The following is a 25,826-nucleotide window of genomic DNA, read 5'->3' on the forward strand; positions in this document are numbered from 1 at the left end:
ATTCAGGAACCTAGTTTTCTGTAAATTTGCCTTGGAACCTGGCACATGACTTGAATTTTTACTTCAGCTTCTGGATACTGGTTGCTAAAACTGAATGCTGCTTATGGAGGAAGAGAATGTTTTGATTTGATTTTAATGTCTTTAAATCCTTATGTAAGCCTTTTTGACCTTCAGACATAGTAAAAATTTAGGAGTTCTGTAGTTGAATGGTTTTTTTATAGTGAGCCTTTTTTTGGCTGTATCTTTCTTCATATTGAGGTTGGCTGGTGGATTTCTTTACATTTCTTCCTCTGTCATGCTTCCAAAGGGGTACAGTTGGAATAAATTCGGAATCTTATGTAATTCTGGTAAAGTATTTGAGTGAGGATAACTTTCAGAATGATCCGTAATGATTCACTGAATTTGGCTTTTGGAGTTATCCATTCCTTTGTGTGTATGTGTCCAAATTCACTGAATTTGGCTTTTGGAGTTATCCACACATTTGTGTGTATGTGTGTTTTTAAATTAAAATTTTGCTAGATGGTTCCTGTCCCGTTTGGGAGAACTCTAGATTATTCATATTTCATTTTGCCATTCTACCCGATGACTGTTAGCAATAAAAAATTAGCAATGTATTCATAATAAGCATCCTATCTGTGGGTGAGTTTAGATGCTATGGGAATGGCAAGATTTTAATTTACAAGGTACAGAAATTTCATTTATGTATCTGATAGTTGGAAAGGCTGTGGAACTAGTCAGAAATGGATGATCAACCTGATTATCACTTGTATTAAGATGGTGTTACCCTGCTTATGTGATGCTTCTTTCCATCTCTAGCTAAATATTCAGCGCACACAGAAAAAAGCTTTTGCTGACTTCACCGAAGGTGAAATCAAATTTATCCCCACTTATAAGTATGACTCTAAAACAGACCGATGGGATTCCAGGTAAAGTAATAAGAGCCTCCTCCTGGAATGGGTTCAGGCTTGCTTTTATTTCTGTCTGACTACATTGGTGAAGGGCTAGGAATTTCTTCTATTACGCCAGAAGCAGATATAAAAACTTAATGGCTCAGTGCTATTACAGAAGAGTTTTTAATTCATGTGAACTTAAAGGTAAGCTTATCTGAAGAAAGTATTACTTCTGTGTCAGAGCTGTTCAAGTTTTATGGGCTGCCTGCAGTGCCTTATTTCTGTCATCTAAACAGACTTAGATTTTTACCTTCCTTATTCCACCCTTATTTCCTTACAGATTATCCTGTTCTGAATGGTTTTTTTTTTCCAAATTGTTTCTCAGCTCCTCAGCTCAGAACACCAGAAAGTGAACCATGATAGGTTCTTCCAACACAGTGGTTCTCAGCCCTGACTATCCATTAGAATCTCTTGGGGGGACTTCTAAAAATACTGATGCCTGGGCCCAACCTCGGCAACTGCCAGAGAAAGCTAAGAACCACTGTCTGGTGGGAGAGGGGAGCTTTGATTTCCTAATTCCCCCCAGTAAAGCGCCCCTGTCACTATGTTCCTGGTAACTGTCTTCTACCTGCTATCTCTTCGTTTCCTATCTGGCTGAGCCCAGAAGCTTGAGAGAGAAAATGCCTGGGCATATTCAGCTTCTGTAGACTCAGAGCACTAGGGTATGGTGGAGAGGAGTCTGTATCCTTGTGTCCTGAGGGAGCTGGTCAGCAAGTGAAAAGTGACACTGGCGGAGCTTATGCACTTCACCTTGTTTCTCCCCCTCCCCTGACTTGAGAGTCAATTGAAGAGCTACTGATAAGAACTTATTTGTGTCACTTCTGGATCAGGTGTACAAGGTGTTGCTTATTTTACTATAATGACGAATAGGTTTTGTCCCTAACCTTAGTAATCTGTGGGCTGTTAAATGTTCAGACTTGCATGCTTAGTTAGTTCATCTCTATCTGAAGAAGCTAGACTTTCATGAAAGTCTAGGTTTAAAGGAGAAATCTCTACTATTATTTATCTCCAGAAATTAAGCCCAGTCTTGGAATATAGGATTGGATTTTTAGATTTTTATTAGTTGTCTGTCTCTGTGAAATGTCATTGCAGTTCATCGAGCAAAGTGCTGAATATAGTCCTGACCTTCTGAGGATATTTTAAGAAGAGGTTATTATATTTTCCCCTGGGACAGTGTTGTTGAAGTTGTAATGTGAATTTGGGGAGCACTGTTTATTCATTCATTAAACAACTATTCATTGAACACCTACTTTGCACAAGATAATGTGCTAGAGGTTGGGAATTCAGTGGCAAACAAGCAGACACAGGCCCTTTACAGAGCTTGAATATAGGGAATATTATATAGGGAATATAGGGAATATTAGAGTTGGGATCATTAGGAAAGGAGAAGCATATAAAAAAGGACCTAACCCAGGTCTGAACTAGTATGGTATGTATTACATTATTGTGTGGTATGTTCCCTTTAAATGTCTTTCTTTATTTGCAGTGGGAAATGTCGGGTTCCAGCCTGGTGTGACCGGATTCTTTGGAGAGGAACAAATGTTAATCAGCTTCATTACCGGAGTCATATGGAACTAAAAACCAGTGACCACAAGCCTGTTAGCGCCCTCTTCCATATTGGGGTAAACACTTGTTTGTTCTTTTATTTGTGTGTGTGTGTGTGTGTGTGTGTGTGTGTGTGTTAGGTATTCTTAGAACATCGTTTAGACTCAAAACAGTTCAGTAGTTCAGTGAGCCCTAAATGTTACCATAACCAAATAATCATTTGCAACATTGAGAAATTAGTGCCCTCAATCCTCCTAAATGCTGTCCATATGCTTTTTAATGTGCTAGGCCTTTTAGTGACACAGATGTTTTTTATGCTGCATAATGGCTGGATGGTAACCTTAGACTCCTACTAAAGTTGTTATACATAAGGAAGAATTGGAAGCTACGTTTTAAAGGATGAGTAGCCTCTCATCAGATAAAAAGGAAGGGAAGCCCTGGGAGAGAGGTTCCAGGTGAAGGGGTGGGGACAGCAGGAGCAAAGGCATTTGACTGGGTGGCATACAACCACTTCTGTATCTTACCTTAAAAGTCATGTTGTCAGCCATACTATTAGTGAAATTTGCTGTCCAGGAGCACAAGTTTTAAATTTTTTAAAAGATTTATTTATTTATCTTAGAGAAAAAGAGAGCATGAGCAGGAGGGGCAGAGGGAGAGAGAGAGAGAGAGAAAGAATCCCAAGCAGATCCCATGCCAAGTGTGTGGAGTCCGGTATGGGCCTCTATCCCAGGACCCAAGATCATGACCTGAGCGGAAACCAAGAGTCAGACACTTAACCGACTCTACCACCCAGGCGCCCCCAGGAGCACAAGTTTTAAAATTTTTCTTTAACTGTTGCATCCTGGGCTGGATTGATGGCCAGTTATTTAATTTTTTGTCTCTGATGTGAGTAGTTTTTGTTTTCACTTGTATATTTTAGCTGCATGTTAATGGTATGTAGGTTATGTCTTAGGATCTTACTGATTTATTACAGCTAGTACATTTAGATTATTTCTTGTAGATTTTCCAGACCTCCAGTCCTGTAATCTGTCAGAATCTATAAAGTGCAGTGCTTGATAGGGTGGACTTTAGAGATAGACTGCTTAGATTTGCATCCCAGTTCAACAACTTTCTAACTCTGTAACCCTGGAAAACATATGTAACAGCCCTGTGCCTCAGTTTCCTCCTTTATAAAATGGAGATAACAATGGTACTTACTTATGAGGATTGATGAGGTGAGACATGTGAAGAACATAATAGATGGATATTTGATTCTTTTGGCTTTTCAGATTATCACCAACATGTCTTGTCCTACTCCTGTCTTAAAGGGGAATGACTTTGGGGTATTTCCTTTATTTATAGAATTAGTTCTTAGTCTCAGAACAGAATCTAAATTTTATCAAGGCAGTTGTGACTTGAGTTTTGTCCATTTTGAAATTTTAAAATAATAGTAAGTATTTCTCAAATAGTAACTAGTATGTGCCAGGGACTGTAAAGAAAAATTTATACACATCTCATTTACTCCTCACAACAGTACTTTGAGTTAAATATTTCTCATTTAACAGATGAGCAAATGGAGAACTGATGAGATTAAGTAACTTCTTTACATGCATTCAACTAGAAGGAGAGCTAAGATTCAAATCTTGTCTGTTTAACTCCCAATCCTATAGGTGGTCTTTCCACTAACCCCATAATGCTTCTATAATTCCAAAGAACTTATTAACTAGATAAACCTTTAGATAACTACTTTTACCCCACCTAATTTCTTGTTTGTACTTGTGGTCTGCCCTGTTTTCTTCATTTTAATTCTCTTAAACCATTTTTTAAGATATTATTTATTTGACACAGAGAGACAACAAGAAAGGGAATAGGAGAGGGAGAGAGAGAAAGAAGCAGGCTCCCTGTGAGCAGGGAGCCCTATGTGAGGCTTGATCCCAGGACCCTGGGATCATGACCTGAGCCAAGAAGGCAGACGCTTAACTACTGAGGCACCCAGTTGCCCTCCCTCTCTTGATCCATTTTTAAAAGGATGTCATTCCCCAGACACTAACCTTTTTGGTTTAATCAGCTATGCTTGGCTTTTTTGTTTGTATTTCTTTTCAGAACTTTGGAATATTTGTAATATTCTACACATATTAATCCAGAGCTCCCAGCAGGATATTTAAAAATTTTCCATGCTTCTTGTGTATTTTTGTGTATCTTTAATAAAGGTCTACCTTTCTAGTTTTTAATACTAGTTAAATTGCACAGGAATTCAAAAGTGCTTTTTCTTTAAAATAAAAAAAATATATAAGCAAAATTTACAGATAAGTCTGGAGTTGTTCAATCCCTGTTCTATCCCGCACTCCCACCTTTGCCCAAAAGCCCCACTTCCCAGCCAGGCCAACTACCATTATGAATTTATATCTTTATAGACCACAGTCCAGTAGGTGTTTCTGTGATGATGGAAATGTTATAGATCTATACTGTCCAGTACAGTACTGCTAACTTTAGGTGGCTCTGGATCATTTGAAGCGTGGCTAGTATGATTGAGAGAGCTGAATTTTCTGTTTTATTTAATTTGAAGTAATGTATATTTAAATGTCCGAATGTGGCTTTTGGCTATTATCTTGAACAGCACAGTTCTAGACTTTTGCATATGTTTTTCTGTTGACCCATATACAATAGAGTATTTTTCTATGTGTTGGTGCAAATATTATAGATGGTCTCATACTGTATGTGTTAGTCTGCAACTTGCTTTTTAAAAAAAAAAAATCAGTAGTGTGTCTTGGAGAGCTACCCATGTCACTACAGAAAGATCTTGCTCATTGATCATCTAGCTCATTCTTAATTCCTAATTTTGTTGGTAATTCCTTTTCTAAAGTGGGTATATCAGGTGGTGATTACATTCTATGTTTTCTTCCCCTTCATTATCCTTGATGTGCCATTAAGGGTTATGATCATGATAACCCACTGAGGAAAGATTTTAAATTTCCTTTAGTAACCACCCCATATTTTGGTTTCTTGGGGATGCTATGATTAGAGGCCTTAAAAAACACATTATATTTTTACCACCATTGTCATCAGTGACTGTTAACAAAGGAACCAAGTGCTCAATGGCAAGTTAACTTTAGAAGACTTGCTGTGGGCTGGCTGAGATTAGGCTGAGATTGGGTTTTCACCCTGGTACTTGGTAATGGGATCTATTGCATTAGTTCTGACTTTGGTGGACATAGAAATTGCATAGAGAGCTTTTAAAAACTGCAGTAGGCCAAGGCATCTGTATTTTTAAGACCTACCTGAATTAATCCTGTTGTGTAGCTGGTATTTTGGAAAGGGTCTTTGCAGTAGAGGTCCATATACAACTTCTGGTATTAACTGTGGCAGGGAGCAACTTAGTTGATCTTTTTGTATCTCGATCTATTCAATGATCAGAAGAATAATACTTGCTTGGGTAGCTTTGCAGGTTATTGTGAAAAGAGAGACATGTAAAATACCTTATAAAAAACAAGTTGCAAAATTTTATAAAAATATTTTAAAAGTATAAAATTTCTCCTAACCTAACACTGTAGTGTGGACTCTGGTGACACTAGTGATTGCCTGCTCCTCAGTTTTCTAAGTGTTATGGTTTAGATACATAAAACCTTCCCAGTCTTTGAGATATTTGGCTCAGCTTTGATGCTCTTATTTTCCACATTTGATTTATAACTTCTTCTACATGCATCAGTCCTTTTTTTTTTTGACGTTGAATTTGTGAAGTTTCCTATTCTAAAAAGAAACTGGGACTTCAGTAAGTTAAAATGCTATGTTAATTATGTTCATTTTTGGCATTGATTTGTATGAAGTTTTAATAGTGAAAAAAAAACACAGCTATATCAGGAAGCCTGAATGTGCTATGGGAGATGTTTTTTGATCTATTAGTTGAAATGATTTGTTTGTACATTGTCATGCTTTTCCTCTAATCTAGGGCATTTTGTATTGGCTATTTTCTAAAATGGCCATAGGATCTATTTACTGACATGCCTTTGTCATTATATAATCTGTGTGTTGACGTTATTATTCTTGGCATTGTGCATAGCAGCTAATATAATTAAATGGTTTAATTATTTTTTCCGCTGTTTTAATGCTTTGTGATCATTAATAGAAACAGTACTTAGGTATGTTTTGACACTTATTTTGTGCAATGCAAGAAATAATTTCTACCACAATTGTCACATTTCCCCCACCACCAAATAACAGTGGAGCAAGAAAATGTTCTTCCCAAACATTACTGCCAAGCTTCTTAGTACAGAGGTTTGACTTTTCCAGGAAATTAACCAATTAGCCATACCTTTACCATAAAGTGGGTATGCTGTAATGCTTATTTTAATTTATATTTGTTTTAGTGACAAATTTTAAAAAGGACTCTTAGAGATTCAAGCTGAGAGCACACAAGACTAAAATAAGATCTGTTTTCTTTGAGGTAAAAGTTGTGGATGGAGCGATATTTCAGAAAGTGTTTGAGGATGTTGTTTGCACCACAGTTTATTTTAAATGATTGCTGTAACAACCCATTTTAAATTATTAGGTAATCTCAAGGGAAGATGAGCTCAGAGCATGTAAGACTGAAAAGAGGGTTTGTTTTCTTTCAGGTGAAGGTTGTGGATGAACGGAGGTATCGGAAAGTGTTTGAAGATATTGTACGGATTATGGACAGGATGGAAAATGACTTCCTTCCTTCCTTAGAACTCAGCAGGAGGGAGGTGAGCAAAAATACATGGCTTCCCTATCTACTGCCCATTGTGGTTAGTCTGGGGGATACCATGTTTGGTAGAGGAGGCAGCACAGCAAAGTGGTAAAAACCGTGTGTGCTAGAGTCAAACTGCCTCCAGTGATACAAGCACTGTCATTTAGAGGCACTTGTGTAACTCTCTGAGAGCCACAGTTTCCTTTTCTGGTTAAAGGGGTGGTTGTGAGGATTACACGAGTTAACATGTGTGAAGCTCTTAAAACAGCTCCTGGCATGAAGTACACCCTCAGATGTTAGCTGCTCTTATTTAATATTTCAGAGTTGCTGGTTAATTCATATGTCAGGAACCAGGGCTTACTTGGTCACGGGATGGATGTCCTGACCCAAGGTTGGGTTACCCTCTTAGGTTCTCAGGAACCATTAGAGTAGCCTAGAGAAGTGGCAAGAGCTGTGTAATTCCTCCTCTGCTGGCGTGAATACAACAGGAAATGAGAGGGCATCGTGTCCAGCTGGCTCAGCTGGTGAATGCATACAGCAGTTGCACACCTGGTTCATAATTACTTTATTCTTTATTCATATTCTCTATGGAATAATCCAACTGACATACTCCCCCTACTAGTGATGCATGTTTGTGTCTGTCTGTTATTCCCCAGTTTGTGTTTGAGAATGTGAAGTTTCGGCAACTACAAAAGGAGAAGTTCCAGATCAGCAACAATGGCCAGGTTCCCTGCCATTTTTCTTTCATCCCTAAACTTAATGACAGCCAGTACTGCAAGCCATGGCTTCGGGCTGAACCTTTTGAGGGCTACTTGGAGCCAAGTGAGTTGTCCCTTTCCCATTGTCTCTGTTTGCAATGTATCATCTCCCCATGACTCCCATGCCTCCCTTTGTTTAACTTCTTGTTTTCTAACCACATGTCTCTTACCTTCACTGTCATTATACTGGGGAGACCTCTTTTGTGTGTCCAGTGTCTCCTCCATCACTTGGTGATTTTTTAGAGGACACTACTTCTGTTGGTTCTCATCTCCCTTTTGCTCTTCCATCAGAAATTTCTGTTACCATGTGTCATTTCTTAAATTTCAGATGAGACAGTGGACATTTCCCTTGATGTGTATGTCAGCAAAGACTCTGTGACCATCCTGAATTCAGGGGAAGATAAGATTGAAGATATTCTAGTCCTTCACCTGGATCGAGGCAAAGATTACTTCTTGACCATTAGTGGAAATTACCTCCCAAGTTGTTTTGGTACATCCTTAGAGGCTTTGTGCCGAATGAAAAGACCAATCCGAGAAGTTCCCGTCACCAAACTCATAGACTTGGTAAGAAACATTCTAAGATATGGAACCTCCTCTAGATGTAATTTTCGTAATACTTAAGGGATATCCTCATTGTCTCTGTGCTTTCTCTTTGGTCGGGGTTGCTGGAATTGTCAGTTGATAAATAAGAGCAAGAATGTCACTTTACTCTGGCACTACTTGCGTTAGGTTAAGCCTAAAAGGAAAGCGAAGAGAGCAATCAGTAATTGGCTCTCGTCAGGAATATAATATGTAATACTAAGTTCACTGAATTAGATTAAAGGCTCCCTTCTCAAAGATCTAATGCTTAATTGTTATGCTCTTCCTACTCCAAGTTACTCTTGTATACATTAGCATGTATGCAAGATATAGTAATTGGGGGCAGCAGTATTACCCTCATTAAACACATGAGAAAGCCGAGGCACAAAGACAAGAACTTGCCCAAAATGGAATAAGTTAGTGACAAGTCTGTCCCCCAGACTTTTTGATTCTTAGTCTAATAACTCCTCACTGTATCATCATATCTAATCCCAAACTTGGCTGCGGGTTGCAGCCCAGACCTATAAGTGAACTTCAGAGTACCTGCTTCAGAATCTTGCAGGGGTCCTTGAACAAGTACACATTCTCTCCCCACCCCCACTCATCTCTGGCAATAGAATCACAGTCCCAGGGCGCAGGGCTTAGGAACCTGCATTTTATCAGCATTCTGGATGATTATAATGTACCCTGGAGTTTGCGGCATGTTTATTGGAACACACTTAACAAAGGGAAGGAGTAGGATTTCCCCTCCCTGATTCCAAGCTCTAATATCAGTTTCCTTATGGAAGAAACGCTTATCTTCAGTAACATAAACTGATTTAGTAACAGGTTCATCCTATTAAGAACTTTTCTTCTAAATGAAAATATTCCTGTACCTGAAGAGTGCAGACCTCTTTGGGCTATAAAAGCATACTTTTGGTCTTTTACCGAAGAAAATGAGGTGATGTGACAGCCATACTTTATCATTTCTATTGGTAATCATGTTGATCCTTTCAGCCTCGCCAGAGCAGTGATTTTTATCATCTAGCAAGGAGGGCCAGACCAGCGGGCAGGCTGCTGGCTTGTCTGAGTGTGATCTCTTCTGTTGCCATAGAATTGTTTTAGCTATGACTCAGATGGTAGATTAAAACACTTGAGTCCAGTCCCAGCATTCTTTCTTGGAATTATACTTGTTTCCCTAGAGCCCTCATGACTGGGTGTATTACCTCTGTTTGAGAGAGAACCATTTTCTTCAGAAATTCACATCCTTACATTCTGTTATTTCTTACAATACTTGTTTTCTCTTTTACCACTATATTCTGTCTTTCAAATTTAGTATTTCACCATTTAGGATATATTCCAAATGAAGTTTCTCCTTTTTTCCCTGCCCCCTTCCCTCCATCCCAAACACCATTTCCCAGCTTTCTTTTTCCCAACTTTTAATTATGAAAGTGACAAATATGCAAAAAAATGGAAAGAACAATACAGTGAACACTCACATTCCTTATAGATATAGATCTGTATTTTTTCTTTTCTGCCGTACCATTTGGAATGAAGTAGTGATGTGTCACTTTACTGGTGAACACGTTAGCCTGCCTCTTAAGAAAAAAGACAATTTCTTTATAAGCACAATACCATTATTATGCCTAAGAAAACGAGCCACTCCACATTTCAGTTTCTCCAGTTGTCTCAAGAATTTTTTGGTAGCTTTTGAAGCCAGAATCTCATCTGGGTTCGTATAATACCTTTGGTGATGTCTCTGCAGTCTCTTTTATTTATTTATTTATTTATTTATTTATTTATTTATTTTATTATTTTTTTTTAAAGATTTTTTATTTATTTATTTGACAGATCACAAGTAGGCAGAGAGAGAGAGGAGGAAGCAGGCTCCCTGCTGAGCAGAGAGCCCGATGCGGGGCTCGATCCCAAGTCCCTGGGATCATGACCTGAGCTGAAGGCAGAGGCTTTAGCCCACTGAGCCACCCAGGCGTCCCCTCTTTTATTTATTTTTTTAAAGATTTTATTTATTTATTTGAGAGAGAGAGAGCATGCACAAGTGGGGTAGGTGGGGGCAGAGGGAGAAGCAGACTCCCAGCTGAGCAGGGAACCCGACAGAGGCCTCCATCCCAGGACCCCCAGATCATGACCTGAGCTGAAGGCAGATTGTTTTTTTTTTAAGATTTTATTTATTTATTTGACAGACAGAGATCACAAGTAGGCAGAGAGGCAGGCAGAGACAGAGAGAGGGGGAAGCAGGTTCCCCACTGAGCAGAGAGCCTGCTGCGGTCTTGATCCCAGGACCCTGGGATCATGACCTGAGCCGAAGGCAGAGGCTTTAACCCACTGAGCCACCCAGGCACCCCAGATTGTTTGTTTGTTTTTTGTTTTTTAAAATATTTATTTATTTGACACAGAGCGAGACAGTGAAAAAGGGAACACAAGCAGCGGTGCTGGTGTTGGGGTGGGTAGAGGGAGAAGCAGGTTTCCCAGTGAGCACGAAGCCAGACCTGGGAGCATGACTTGAGCATAAGGCAGACACTTAACAGCTGAGCCACCTAGGCACCCCTGCAGTCTCTTTTAGAGTAAAACAGTTCTCCCCTTTTGTTTCTTTAATGACATTGACTTTTTTTAGAGTCCAGGACACTTGCCCAGTCAAGGATCCACCATTTCCTAAATTTGTCTGTTTCCTCTTGGTAACTGTTTAAATTTAATCCTTTCATACTTCCTCCTTTCACTTTATTTCCTATAATCCGGAAACTAGTTTTATTTTTGGTCCAAGTTGGCAGTGGCATTATGATACCCTTTATTGTAATTGTCCTGTTTTAAACAGAATGACTGGAAGGAGGCTCAACCAGCGTGAAAATGTTTTATTTTGTTTAAAATGTTATCAGGTAATTCATTGTTTGACCATGAATAAGTAGTAGCCAAAACCTTTAGTGGAGTTAATGGGTCTGTAGGAAGCCCTTTTCCTGCACAAATGATTCAAGGTTTAAAAAAATAGAACCCTGTTTATTTTTTCATTATGAAATTATGAAATTCTTATTAAATTATATGTGTGTGGTCCCTGTTTATTCTTTTAATTTTGTAATATAGGGTTCCTTTTTAAAAGATTTTATTTATTTATTTATTTGAGAGTGGGGACACAAAGGAGAGAGAGAGAAGCCAGCTCCCTGCTGAGCAGAAAGCCCGATGTGGGACTTGATCCCAGGACCCTGGGATCATGCATGACCTGAGCTGAAGGCAGAATATAGGGTTCTGATTTCCTTCCACAGCCTGTCACATTTCAGTATTATTAAATTCCTGTATCTCATTGATGATGAAGTTGTCCATATTAGTGTAGGGCAATAAACAAGAAATCTAAAATTATCTGTACCCCATTTGTAGTATATTCCCACTCTGTTTTGACTTGATTTTTTTTTAAAGATTTTATTTATTTATTTGACGGAGAGAGATCACAAGTAGACAGAGAGGCAGGCAAAGAGAGAGAGGGAAGCAAGCTCCCCGCCGAGCAGAGAGCCCAATGCAGGACTCGATCCCAGGACACTGAGATCATGACCCGAGCTGAAGGCAGCAGCTCAACCCACTGAGCCACCCAGGCGCCCTTGACTTGATTTTGACCTTCTGTAATGCTTTCTTATGTTTGTTCATATTTGTCCCAAGACCCAGAATGATATTTCAGATCCTGTGAGATGATGCTATTAATAATGATACCTATTATCCTCTATTATATTATTTACTTTAAAATTTTGGTGAAACCAGAAGTGAGTTCAGTGCCTATGTCGACTTTCCATGTACTATTTCAGAAAGATTGTTGTGCCACACCCTCTTCCTGCCAAATGTGGAGTGAAATAACTGGCACAAGTCCTTTTCATTCTTCTTGCCCTTCTCAATGACAGTGACTTTGCCCCTACTAGCATAGTTGGAATTAGCACAAATGGCAAACAGAGGAGAATTTATTTGTAATTTTCTTTATTCTTTTCCAGAATAAAGATAGATTTTTTTCTGGCTTATTAACTAGCATATTAACTAGCTTGGAGTAATCAATATTTATTCATTACGCATTGAATACAAAGTATTATGGAGTTTATGCAGGGACTGTAATTTAGTGGTGATGAAAGTTTGCTTATGTATACAATATGGCTAAATTCTAAATCGAAGTTAATAGGGAATTTGGTTAAAGGTAATCTAAACATTAACTACCTTTACTAGCTGATGTCCAATGTGTTTGGTAAATCAATATTTTGGAAAGGCATTTAGAATGAGAGTTGTGGAGCTTGTAATTTGTATTAATAGATTCCTGTGCCATTTACTCAAGCCTTATATGCTATAAAAGCTTATTGATTGACCAGCTAATTTCTATGAAGATCAATGTCAGAACCAGACTATTTTGGCTTTTTGAAAATTTGCTTTATGTAACATTAACATAACTAGAAACAAATTCAGCACATAAGAATAAAGTGGACTAGAAAAGTGATTTGGGGTTCATCATGGATGTATTTTGAGTCAAGTCCAAGTACTAAAGAAATATGTATTAACGTATTGGGTGAGCATGTTCTTCCAGGTATAAGGGACATGATGAATAAATGTTAGAAGGTGAAAACAAAAAGACCATATATGAAAAATAGTAAGATTTCCCTAGGAAGAGTGAGGATTAAAGAAAAGAATATGTGAGGCTGTTAGGGTGGTTTGAGAGCAGGGGATAGAGTCTCAAAGTCAACAGATGAGTTTGTGCTGGAGCCACAGGGCATCTACAACTATCAGAAGCCTTTTATGAGTAGTATGAGGTTGTAAGTTGACATATTTTGAGGAATCGTCTGGTGTTGCTTATAGATTGCACTAATGGAGAGACCAGGTTTGAACTTAGCAGATCTGGTTAAAGGTGTTGCTGGTAGACAGAGAGACAAGAAAGGTTGAAGGATGGGTGGACAGACTGTATTTGCTTGGGGACATGTTTATTTGGAGAACTGTATCAAAGTTTGAAATAACAACAATAATAGCTTGGTAATTAATTTGTCCCTAGTGATCTTTTCACTAGGTGTTTATTTCATCTTACTGATCCAACCACTCATTTCTTATCCTGTTAGGTATATGGTTTGTGTTTCTTCTCTTTATAGTTTATAGGAACTGATCCTTTCTAGAACTTTGATATCCATTCACTTTTCTGCTTTTTATTTTTAAATTTGAATCTGCCTCTAAGTGACTCTTTTACATTATTTTAACTGCATTTACTACTGGCAAAATTCCTCTATGGGTGAATGTTGGAGTGAATAATGATTTGCACTGCATTTGTAACATGCCATGGTTGCCCCACTGGGGAATCCTGAATTAGGTTCCTTTTTTAAATGTGAGCAACACACAGCCTTTTGCAGAGAGTGGGCAGGTCAGTTGAACCAAGTGATTATCAGCAACCTTAGGACTACCTTAGGAGTGTGCTGTTTATGAGTGGAGGCTAAGTGGTGTTTCTATTTTCAGAATCAATCCTAGTGTTAAGATAAATGTTATTTACATCTACTATATGCCTATAGCCAGAGAAGTAAACTCTCAGTGTAAATGTGCTGCTTTTCCACCATTATCTAATCAAAGTCCTTTTGATTCTTCTTTCAGAATTTTCTCTTTAATCCATTCATTTAAAAAATATATTATTTTCCCATTGTTAAAGTGTTTACTTCTTTTTGACCTACCTTGATAGCCTTTTAAGAATTCCCTTGGCCTTGGGACGTCCAGGTGGCTCTGTTGGTTGAGTGGCTGCCTTCAGCTCAGATCTTGATGCCAGGGTCCTGGGATCTAGTCCTGCATTGGGCTCCCTGCTCAGCAGGAGCCTGCTTCTCCCTCTGCCTGCTGCTCCCCCTGCTTGTGTGTTCTCTCTCACTCGGTCTTTTAAAAAATAACAACAAAACCAATTCCCTTTGCCCCTATCACTACCCTTTCATTTTTCCTATTCAGGGCTGTCAGACTGATCTTCCTGTAATACAGCTTTGGGGCCTATGACTTCCTTAAAGGTAGTCAGCAGCTTGCTTATGCCTGCTAAATATAATCCATATTGCTTTACCTGTCATTCAAGTTCCCCCAAAGTCTGACTTCAACATTGCTTTTCATATTTATTTCCCACTACTTTTCTCAGCATCCCCCCATGCTTCCTGCAGAACAGATGACCGACTTTTCCCTACTTTCACCTTGGGATTTACCTTCTCTGAACCTGTGTTTATCTTTGCCTCTTCCACTTGCAGTGTCCCAACCCCACCTGCACTCTTTAAAATCCTATGAATCTTTTAAGGGCTAGTTATGTCCCATCTCCATTGTAACAAGTCCCCTGATCGCCCCATCTGAAAGCTATCTCCTTGCTTTGAACCCCTGTTTTGTTTGTTTTTCCTATTAACCGTTTATTGAGAACCCATATTTGTGAATTATAACAATATCAGGCTATAAATTCTGGGACTTCTTACCCCAACTCAATTGCAAACCCAAGTCAGAGACTATATCGTTTTCTTCTGTATAGCCTCATTTTTCATCCTCCCCCGCCCCCACCACCACTCCCCAAAGACATGCATTGTACTAGTAGATGGTCACTGCTTGGAGAAAACCTCTCTGAGGGCCTGATTTAACAGGTTAGTATATGAAAACTGCCTAGTTTTACTCAACATGTCATGTGGCATGTATTCATGGGAGGAAAAATAGAGAAGTCTGTTAGGCAGGTTTTACAATTTCTTAATAAATAGTCCTAAATTTTTTAAAAAGGTTGTTCTCCAAAATTGTGTTAAATTGGCTATTTGGCACTCAGAATTTAACTTTTAAATTAAAAAATATTGTAATTAGAATACTATAAATATCATATATTTTATGAAGCAATATTACTCTGATTATTTTTATCTCATATGTGGTATTTAGAAGTATAGGTAAACCTACAAGAGCCTGTTTAATTCATAATGTATCTAATAATACTAAAATATCTACCCACCATATCTGTAATAGTCATTTGGGGGAAATGCACTTAACATTGCTATTTGGAACAGGGAACACATACTCTCCCGCCTCCAGCCTCCTGCACATCTTTCATAGTAAGATCAGGACTTCTTCTTTTACTGTCAGACCTGAGAAATGTGTTTTATACTCAGGTTCTCGGTGGCCTATGGCAGAATTGGGAGGATTCCAATTGGCAGAGGCTGGGAAGTGCTTATACACTGCACTACCACTGCCTTACCATACCTGGATTTTAGGCTGCCTCCTTGACCCTACAAAGGACATATTATTCTCTCTGTTTTGGAGATGAGGAAACTGAGGCTTTACAAAGTTGAGTAACTTGCCTAATGTCTGTACAAAATTAATTGGGGGCAGAATAAAGATTTGAACCCAGGACTGTCTACCACCAGTGCCACTGCTCTCTCTGCTAACCATGGTGCTTTGTTTCTCACTGTCTTTTTCATAGCTTTCCCCTGCCTCTCTGCCTAGGAAGCAGCCAAATTGTACTTTTTGAGTTGTGTAGGAGACCATGGTGGCAATGATTATAGAGTCCATTGGACCTGAGTTCTAATCCTGATACTGCCACTTAATACCTAGTAGTATGACCTTGGGCAATAATTTAACCTCTCAGAGCCTCAGCCTACTACTCATCTATAAAATGGGAATAATACCTACTTTGCACACTGTGCAGACTAAATGACACTGTACATGAGCACGTTAGGCAGTGCCCACTAAATGGTGGCAGTAGTTATTGTTGTAGTGCTCGTTACTGGATTGTAATAAGAGCACAAAAGACAGAGACCATTAAAAAGGTGCCTTCCCTTTCCTTTGCTTCTTTTTCGTCTTATACATTATAAGAAAACATGATAGGGGTTAATGATGGGTCTTCTGGTCCACAAAGTCTGAAATGAAATGAATTTACAATTCTGATGGGCCTCCATATTTGGGGATTCTCGGGTCCTTTGAAGAGGGGAGTAGGTATGGGGCTAGGGAAAGAGTGTGGAATACTGCTTAGGGGACCAACTAAGGTGAGAGGAATGGCAGTAGAGAGGAGAGAAGCCGATTGTCTCCCTCTGAATGGCCACTGTTGGACTCCCATTCATCCTTCGGGTAGCATTAGGATGAGGTAAGAAGCTGCACTGTGTAGCAGCAGGGCCTGGCTCCAAGCAGCATGTGGAAAGGAGCCACCACTGGGCATTTGGCCAGGTCAGCTGGCAGCTGCCAAGGGACACAAAAGTCTAGGACTGCACATGTATGTTTCTTGAGTGATAATCTCAGTAAACTGCATGAAAATTTAATATGTATAATAGAGAACTTTTACATATGAGAACATGTTCCATTTTCAACAATAATGATTTATTTGAAAAATTTAAAGCTGTTTAAAGTGTATGTATCTAGTAAGCTAGTGAGTTCTGGTAATACTGATCTGTTTCTAATTCTGTAAATTAATTCAGATAATTTTCTGTCTGTCAATGACTTTCTTTTCCTGCTCTGCTCTCAGGAAGAAGACAGCTTCCTAGAAAAGGTAATGCAATCCATTGGTGGTTATGTGTTTCCTGTGCTTGATTAACAGTTAACTGTTGTCCCTAGAATTTGCCCCTAGTCTTTCCCATATCAGAGTCCTCTGGCTCCATGAGAATCCACCAAAGTTCTACCAGCTGTCTTTAAGTGTGTCTGAAGCATAGAAAAGATTTTTGTTGCACTGGTAACCATTGAGTACATAAAAGTAATAGGACTCAAATTCTAGATTTGTATGTTTAAAATGAGAAGTAACTGAAGAGCTGTCTTGATATATCTGAAAGTTCATGAGGTGGAGGAGGGCACTGCTTAGCTGTCCTCCATTTCCAATGATAGTAAAACCAGAATTGGATTTCTGTTGCATTAAGAATGGTTTGGAGTTAGTGACAATAATGGTTAATTACTAAAAGAATACATAGATATATGGTTAAGAAACAGCACAGAATCCTCAAGCTGCACGAGCTCATAAGGGATCATCTGGTCTAGCGCTCTGCCTTCAGATGGGTAAGGTGTTTTCTCCATTCTAATAGACAAGACAACCAAGGCCCAGGAAGGTTGAAACACTCACTGAAGTTCTACTGTTCCTGACATCAGGGGTGTGGAGCAGAGGGGACTGGAACCCAGGTCTCCTGAATACCTAGTGAAGGAAGCTAGTAAAGCAATCTTGCAGTGCTGGGCCACCTCCCATGTTCAGGCTGGAGGGTGTCTGGCTCCATACATGCCTATCGAGTAGAGAAACGTGGGCTTGAAAAACATTCTTAAAGCACTGTCACATAGTATCTAATGTGATATCCCCATTTGGTGGAGTTTAATGCATTTTGATAATGGGGATGGTGTACTGTTTTCTGCCTTAGTTTTTAGCACTATGGTTTCAAACTGTGGGCTTATCAGGCACCACGTGTGTCTCACTGAAAGAAAACAAAGTGTGCCTGATTTCCCTTTGAAAATTAGAATTCAGGATAATTTGTGGACTTTTGAGAAAGTATTATTTCTTGTGCATGATCTTTCTCTAGACTTTAGAGACACAAATATGACATTTCGTATTATCACACATGAGTTTGAAGATGCATAGTGAATGATGTATATAACCTACTGACATTTTATTAACCTTTTAAACTGCTAAGGATTGAGGCGGTTCTGCTTTCCAGCTCTTCCTTGTTAATAGCAGGCCATAATGTCTTTTCATCTCAGACAGTGAGATGAAATTGCCTTGTATTGCCTTAATGCCTTAGTACAAGAAAAGCGTCAGTTGGATGTCGAATTTTTTAAAAAGTACATGAATCAGTGCTGAATAACTTATATATGGTAAGTTTGGAGGCATCTGCTAAATCTGTACATGTGTTGCATTTGGTTCAGAAAATGAGCAGAGTGCATTAGGGACAGTGCTTTGGTTCAGACACCATGTGTCTGCCTGGATTTAATACTAGCAACCGGAAAGAAGTTAGTGGATGAGCCACTGGTAGAAATTCTGGCAGCTACATGGAACATGAATATCAAGTGATAGAATCCCAGGGGAAAAAAGAAAGGAAGCAAAATGAATGTGAAGAAATTAGATTTTAAACAGCAGCGGACTGTCATGCTCTTTTCTCTTCCTCATTCTCTTAGAAAGGTACAGCAGCTTTAAAAGGTCACCAGTGCTTATTGAAGAACATAATGTTAAGCAGAGCCCTTAGCTCTGCTCTAGTATACACAGTCTCTGGAAGTAGTGAAACACTTCTTTTTTTTTCCATAAGGCAACATGGTTGGGGGTTGAGGATAGAATATACAGAGTTTCCTAAACTTGAAAGTACACAATATATAAACTTATGCCAGAGTTGGAGAAAGGGGGAGAAGATCCCAAAAAATGGTCACCATTTTCTCCACTAGGATTTTTCTGAAGGCTGCTTTCATATGACTTTTAATCTGTTGCAGACACTTTTTAATGTAATTTCTATTTGACTATATAAACATAAGATAATTGAGTTTATTTCCCCAGCTATTTACAAGTTCAGATTTAATTGTCACTTTTGGGTTTTTCGCTTAGATTTCTTCAGGAGAATCTAAGAAATTAGAAGGATACGTAAAAAAGGTCACAGACCTGAGAAATCTCTGCTGAGTTTTTAATAAAAAGAATAACTTCTGGACTCAGACCCTGAATTGTTCACAGTATTTCTGGCTCTTGGTGTGCTTTATTTGGTTTACTATTTTTGGATCTTAAGGGTTATGAGTTTTAGTGCCTTAAGATTAGACCTTCCATTGAGCCTGAAATATTCATGAATGTAGGTGTAATGTGGAGAATTGTCTTTAATTTCTGAGGACCAGAGAGCCTCATTTAAATCAGCAATGAAAACTGTAATATTTGTGGTAAGACCTGAGAGAATCGTAGGTTAAAAGTCAACAAAAACTTGCCCTCTCCGAGGACTGTATAAGCTGCCGTGCTGGAACGGTCCCTAGGTCTCGGGCAGCCTGTGCACTCCGCTGTGCGGGTACTGCTGCAGCTCTCATTCTTCGTGTCACCCCTGAGAGGGTTTACAGTACACAGTGCACCCAGCGCTCACGTGATGAACATAATAAACCCAAGTGGAATGCTTCACTGTTAAGCATCTAGAAGAGGAAGGAAATCCTTTAACTGTGGGAACCTGTATCAAGTGCCTTTCTGACCAGGGGTGTCCCCAGGAAGAAAAAAAATGAAATATCTTATGAAGATCACATTGTACCTACATAAGCAAAATATGAAGGAGATAAGTTACACAAGTTTTTACTGAGACCTCTTTGAATCTCCTTTTTCATCTATTAGGAGAAATCCCTTCTGCAGATGGTTCCCTTGGATGAAGGTGCCAGCGAGAGACCCCTTCAGGTCCCCAAGGAGATCTGGCTTCTGGTAGATCACTTATTCAAATATGCCTGTCACCAGGTAAGTGACTGTGGGCCTGCCCTGCAACTTTGGAAGGTGTGTGAATCTGGTAGGAAATGATAATACCTCATGTCAGAATAGGGCTTGTAACTTTTCCAAGCTACATTCACAGAGCAGCGCTATTGGGTCATCTGGGCAGATGGAAGTATCCTTATTTACAGATATGAGACTTGAAGCCTGCAAACTAACTGATTCAACTAAGACCACAGCATAAGTGTAATGGTGGAGCCAGGCCCAAACCAAGCACGCCTGTCTACTGGCTACACAGACTTTCCCCTGGACCACTATGTACCTCAGTCTGTAAGGCCTGCTTCCGGTCTCACGTAGGCATTGCAGATTTTAAAGTCCAAAGCAAACTTCAAGCCCATTTCTTTAATTTGGTTTTCTTTTCTTAATCCTATCTAAAATGCTAGCTACCTCCAACCCAACCCCCCAGATAGAGAAATTTCTTGGGACTAAATTGAAGGAAAATGTTTTCTTACTTACCGAAGAGTAATAGAACTCAAAGGCAAGGCTTGGTATGGGCATGCCATTTACCCCTGCCCTAGCATTCCCTAGTATCAGTATCTGAATGTGGTTCAGCTCTTTGGACTCTGCCTTCTACTTGTCAGGAAGCTAGAAGTGGGGACACCTCATCTCCCACTCTAGGCATCTAGTCCTCTTCCATCTCAAGTACAGGCTAAAACCTTTGAAGATCATTTTCTGGTTTGAAACAAAATTTCATGTGGATTATGTAGATGATAAGTGGAAAAGATGCCATTATCACACCTCTGTTCCTAATCATGAGTGCGCATGTTGCCCCTCCATCTGCATCCTGCCACTCTCTTGATCCCTGGGTGTCTTCAGAAACTTAGGGCTGATTATCTTGCCTCGTTCCATTCATTGTGACCTCTCTGTAGGAGGACCTGTTCCAAACCCCTGGAATGCAGGAGGAGTTACAGCAGATCATTGATTGTCTGGATACTAGCATTCCCGAGACAATCCGTATCCTTTTGGACAAAGGCTTAGGGAACAGGATGAAGAATTTTTGACCAAACTCTCCTTCCCACCTGCATTTGAGTTTTGTGTTTCCATCTTTACTTTCTTTGAAACTGCCTTTTACTATAAGGTAATCGTTGACTCTGCGGTTGTTTTTCAGTTCCTTTCAGGAACTTTTGACTTCTCTCTTGTCTTAGACTCTTACTGAAAGGGATCAAGGGGTAGGTAACAATGACTTTTAATAAACGTGGAACACAGGACCCACAGCACTGGTGCTGTTCTGCTTCAGGCCCTTGATCACTCCTGCCACCACATTGTTGTCACTAGGACATGGAAGAGGATGGGAAACATTGGCGACTAGTTTCAAGGACTGATCCAGTGTAAATGTCATTCTGCACGCCATATTCCCCTGACTCGAGTGGAGCCAAACCTCCCAAGAGTCTTTGGTCAATTCTGTAACAAATCACCTGCAGCATACCTGGACCGATAAAATATCAAATCCCAATTAGGATCAGTGTGCCCTGAATAATAGGAAGGAAATGTCCCTGAGGGAGCTGGAGGAAGAAAGCAAATCGGGTCTCTGTGTGGACTTTTTCCTGGAGCCCCTTTCCCTTGACTTAAGTTAATCCAGCTGGCAGTAATCACTCTGTGGCTGAAGCCCTGCTCATTTTCCTGGAAGCCCTGCCAGAGCCTGTCATCTGTTATGAGCTTTATCAGCGATGCCTTGACTCTGCTCAGGATCCCCAGAACTGCCGACAGGTGAGTTTTGCTGCTCTGAGGATATATTTGGGGCGAGGGCCCCCATAGAGAAATCAATTTTTAGATATGGTAGGATGGGTTTGAATCTGTCACTCATGGTAGGACACCAACATTGAGAGTTGGAACTCTTAAATTTTAGGTTGTGTTATTTCCCGTTATATTTGCCACACTTTTCTAGTTGGCTTATTGAGTAGGGCAGATACCTCTACTCTGGCATTGAATTGGTGAAGCTGATCATATGTGGAATTCTGGCTGACATTACCAGGAAGGATCTGTGACATTGGTGAGCCTTTCTCCTTTTTGTCTTCATGGTGTTTTGGTTTTTTTTAAGATTTTATTCATTTATTTGAGAGGGCACAAGCGAGGGGGCGGGGCAGAGGGAGAGAGAGAAGCAGACTCCCTGCTGAGTGGTAAGCCTGCCACGGGGCTTGATCCCAAGACCCTGAGATCATGACCTGAGCTGAAGGCAGACACGTAACCAACTGAGCTACCCCGGAGCCCCCTTGGTGTTTTTTTTTTCTTTTAAGATTCTGTTTTTAGGGACACCTAAAAGGCTCAGTTGGTTAAGTGCCTGCCTTCAGCCCAGTCATGATCCCAGGGTCCTGGGATCAAGTCCTGTATCAGTCTCCCTGTTCAGCAGGGAGCCTGCTTCTCCCTCTGCCTGCTGCTCTCCCTGCTTGTGTTCCTCTCTCTCTCTCTCTGACAAATACATGAATAAAATATTTTCTTTAAGATTTTTTAAAGTAATGTCTACATCCAGTGTGGGGCTCGAACCCACAACCCCAAGATCAAGAGTCGCATGCTCCACTGACTGAGCCAGCCAGGTGCCCCTTCTTGGTGTTTGTTTTCAGTCTTGAAATAATTTTTTAAAGATTTTTTTAAAAGATTTTATTTATTTAGTTGACAGACAGAGACCACAAGTAGGCAGAGAGGCAGGCAGAGAGAAAGAGAGAGGAGGAAGCAGGCTCCCCACTGAGCATAGAGCCCGACACAGCGCTCCATCCCAGGACCCTGGGATTATGGCCCGAGCCGAACACAGAGGCTTTAACCCACTGAGCCACCCGGGCATCCCCCTTTTTAAAGATTTTTATTTATTTATTAGAGAGAGAGAGAGATAGCAACAGGCAGAGAGGCAGGCAGAGAGAGAGGGGGGAAGCAGGCTCCCCGCTGAGCAGAGAGTCCAATGCGGGGCTTGATTCCAGGACCCTGAAATCATGACCTGAGCCGAAGGCAGAGGGTTAACCCATTGAGCCATCCAGGCGCCCCTCAATCTTGAAATAATTTTGATGCACAGTGGCTGAGAATACCATTCAATCAGACTGGTGAATATTGAGAGGAGCTCCCATCCATGCTAAATGACATTACAGAGAAAACCATTGAGCTTGGCAGATGCCGTGGCTACTTGTCTGAGGAGATGGAAAAGACCAGATTAATACTAACCTGCTTGTGAGGTGGTGTATATGTGTGAATGTGTGATGACCACAACACACATGTGACTGTGGCCTGGTCATTGAGTGTACAGAGACCAAACAGTATGACCATTCTGACTTGGAAGTTTTCATTTGGCAGGTACTCTGGTAGTCATGAGGAAATAAAAGAGAGTTGTGACAAATGAATGGGATCCTGTATGGGTTGGATTATAAACTACTGTGGCAGCTATAAGCTCTTCTTACTCCTTTCTTTCACTTGTTCTCCCCACTGTCTTCCCCCCTCTTTTTAAAAACAGGTGATTTCCCAGCTTCCAAGATGCCATAGAAATGTTTTCCATTACTTGATGGCATTCCTTCGAGAACTCTTAAAATTCTCTAAATACAACAACGTCAGCGAAAACATGATAGGTAAGGGTACTTCATGAGAATAGCAACATGAGCAGGAGGGTGGGCTGGTTGGGAAAGCTTTCACATCCAGGCACATGGCCCACTGCCCTCATCCCCTGGTCCCCCAGTTCCCATCCCTGAGGCTTTGCTTAGGTTGTGTCTAACAAAGATTTTTCCCCTTTCCTTTCTCTCACCCTCTAGCCACTCTCTTCACTAGTCTTCTCCTGAGGCCTCCACCCAACCTTATGGCAAGACAGACTCCAAGTGACCGTCAACGTGCTATCCAGTTCCTTCTGGTATTTCTTGAAAGCGATGAAGACTAATAAGCCTTTTCCTCTTAGTACTCTCTGAGATTCTAGAGGTGGAAGATCTTGGGCACCAAGTATTTCAGAATGATTTGAAAAGTCATGCCACAGGAAGGGTCTGTTGCAGAATTTTGAGCCTGTTGGCATGAAAAGGTTGTTTCTAGTGCAAGAGGAAGAGAGTTGCCTAATCGCTCCCTTACCATATCCTACACAGCAAAATACTTTTAGACTTATATTGCCAAGCCAAAGGTACCATATTTTGGTGTTTTTGTGTTCTCTCTTTATAAGGCAAAGAGATCTGTATTTACACTCCTTTACCTGGGGATGTGTTTGTTGCCCTCCTGCCCAGCTATCATGATTGTCCTTAGCGCCCTAGGCCTAGATTCTGAGATGTTCCTGTTCTAGGTCTACAAGCACTACGTGCATAGCTCAGACTCGTTTGCAGTCCTTCGTCTAAAGCACTTTTGCCCAACCCCCTCCCATATCACCCCTTTGCACTCCACTCCACTAGTTCTATTACGTCAAAGGAAGTCTGAGTGAAGCTAGTGACTCCTCGAATGTCCCCAACGGTGAATTAACCATCTACATGTGGTTGTGACATGCATTTGTGCATTTCTACTACAGTGGCATCTGTATGTCTATAACATTGGCCTTTTCATGGATCTGCACTGAGTGGAACCATATTCTCTTGTCCCAGACCACATTTCCTAGCAGAAGTTTAGGGACTACTAGAGATGACATCCCATTGATGTGAGAGAATCACAGTCAGAGTGGAAGCACTTTGAGCATTTCAGAAGTGAAAATATTCATGTTTGACAGATCCTACTTTCTACCATCCCTTTCTGTTCTTAATCAAATTTTACATGAGAACTAATACTGGTTGTCTGGGGGACCCATTCCTCACTTAGAAATCCACCTCCAGAGCAATGCTTGCATCACAGTCAAAAAGGCAGTCTGGACCTCAGGTGGGCCTCTCTGGCGATACTGCTCCTTCCCCCAGCAGGATATTGTGAATAATCCTTAGAACCCCTCTCTGGTCTCCTGAAATACCAGGGGGCAGCTGTTGCCCCCTCCCTCATCAGGGTTGGCTCTGGGCTCTATGACCAGCTCCCCATGGCTCCTTATCCAGTGTTATGTAAAAGAGACTGTGCAGTGAGCCCAACGAAGCCCCTTTCTCCCCCACCCAAGATAACCTTCTGAGCTTTTCGTTTACTCAAGCTCTGTGGGGCAGCATTTTTTTTTAATTATTCTGTGATGATTGGCAAACCAGCTACCAGCCACTGACTGCAGAACTGCCTGATGCAGTTGGCTTCTTCCTGGATGTCTTTCATTAAAACCACCCTGAATCAACTCATTCTTGACTGTTAACATTAAAGCCAAGGAGCCTAATGTACGGGCTCTGTGTCTGGTCTTGGGCATTGACTCTTGACTCTTTTAGCACACTGAAGGAGAGAGCCAGGGGAAACACCACTGCTGAATGCTTCTTCAGTTCCCCCATCTCTCGTAAGTTGAGTTCTGTAGGGGAAGAAAAGGTATGTATCCTGTGATATACTGGTTAAACCCTTTCCTGCTTTGGAGTTATGAAACTAGGAGTCAAGTTCCTGGTGCCAAATAGCTGCAGATCTGATACGTCAGAATTTCATTAATGGAAGATTGTGAGCAGAATGCTTTTGTCATCTCCACTAGGCCAGAAAGTGATCATGGGAGAGGCAGATTATAGAAGCTGGGGCAAGGTCGTAACGCAAAGACAGGGAAATGCCTGTCCTGGGCACATTGTCTAGTATATTGCCAACCTGGGATCTTTGGGTCAAGGATATGGTTGGTGGGGACCGTTTGCTGCATCCTAGCTCTTTGTTCATGAGGCAAACACACTAAATTTGTTTACCGCCTCTGTGTTTTTCCAGCTCTGGCCCTGGGATGTATACAGCATTAAGAGTTTGAGACAATCTCTAGGCAGGGGAGACAGAAATAGAGTAGGTGTAAGAAATCTGCTCCCCTACTGTGCCTACTCCAGCAGCCAACCTCTAATTCCTAAGTAACTCTAATGTGCTATTTATTTCATAGCTCCTCTGAAGTAAGTTCAGATCCAGCTGGTAGAGAAGAA

The 25,826-nt window shown here is 40.6% G+C and overlaps 1 protein-coding gene across 5 annotated transcripts in view; it reads left to right on the forward strand.

The window, feature by feature from the left end:
• Positions 1 to 23,895, forward strand: part of OCRL (OCRL inositol polyphosphate-5-phosphatase) — a 50,664-nt gene extending 26,769 nt beyond the window's left edge. For 4 of the 5 annotated variants that reach the window (XM_032882355.1, XM_032882359.1, XM_032882357.1 and 1 more), the window contains exons 14-24: positions 817 to 926; positions 2,437 to 2,572; positions 7,085 to 7,195; positions 7,836 to 8,001; positions 8,266 to 8,501; positions 16,954 to 16,977; positions 19,747 to 19,863; positions 20,763 to 20,847; positions 21,473 to 21,600; positions 23,327 to 23,438; positions 23,619 to 23,895. In XM_032882355.1, the coding sequence (XP_032738246.1) occupies positions 817 to 926; positions 2,437 to 2,572; positions 7,085 to 7,195; positions 7,836 to 8,001; positions 8,266 to 8,501; positions 16,954 to 16,977; positions 19,747 to 19,863; positions 20,763 to 20,847; positions 21,473 to 21,600; positions 23,327 to 23,438; positions 23,619 to 23,740 (1,347 nt within the window). In that variant the 3' untranslated portion in view covers positions 23,741 to 23,895. The remainder of the gene's footprint in view (positions 1 to 816; positions 927 to 2,436; positions 2,573 to 7,084; positions 7,196 to 7,835; positions 8,002 to 8,265; positions 8,502 to 16,953; positions 16,978 to 19,746; positions 19,864 to 20,762; positions 20,848 to 21,472; positions 21,601 to 23,326; positions 23,439 to 23,618) is intronic. The other variant, XM_032882358.1, reaches the window with a different exon arrangement.
• The last annotated feature ends 1,931 nt before the right edge of the window (positions 23,896 to 25,826 follow it).

Source organism: Lontra canadensis, unplaced genomic scaffold (genome assembly GCF_010015895.1).
Source record: "Lontra canadensis isolate GAN:19392208 unplaced genomic scaffold, GSC_riverotter_1.0 scaffold81, whole genome shotgun sequence".
In the NCBI taxonomy this organism is placed as follows: Eukaryota; Metazoa; Chordata; class Mammalia; order Carnivora; family Mustelidae; genus Lontra; species Lontra canadensis.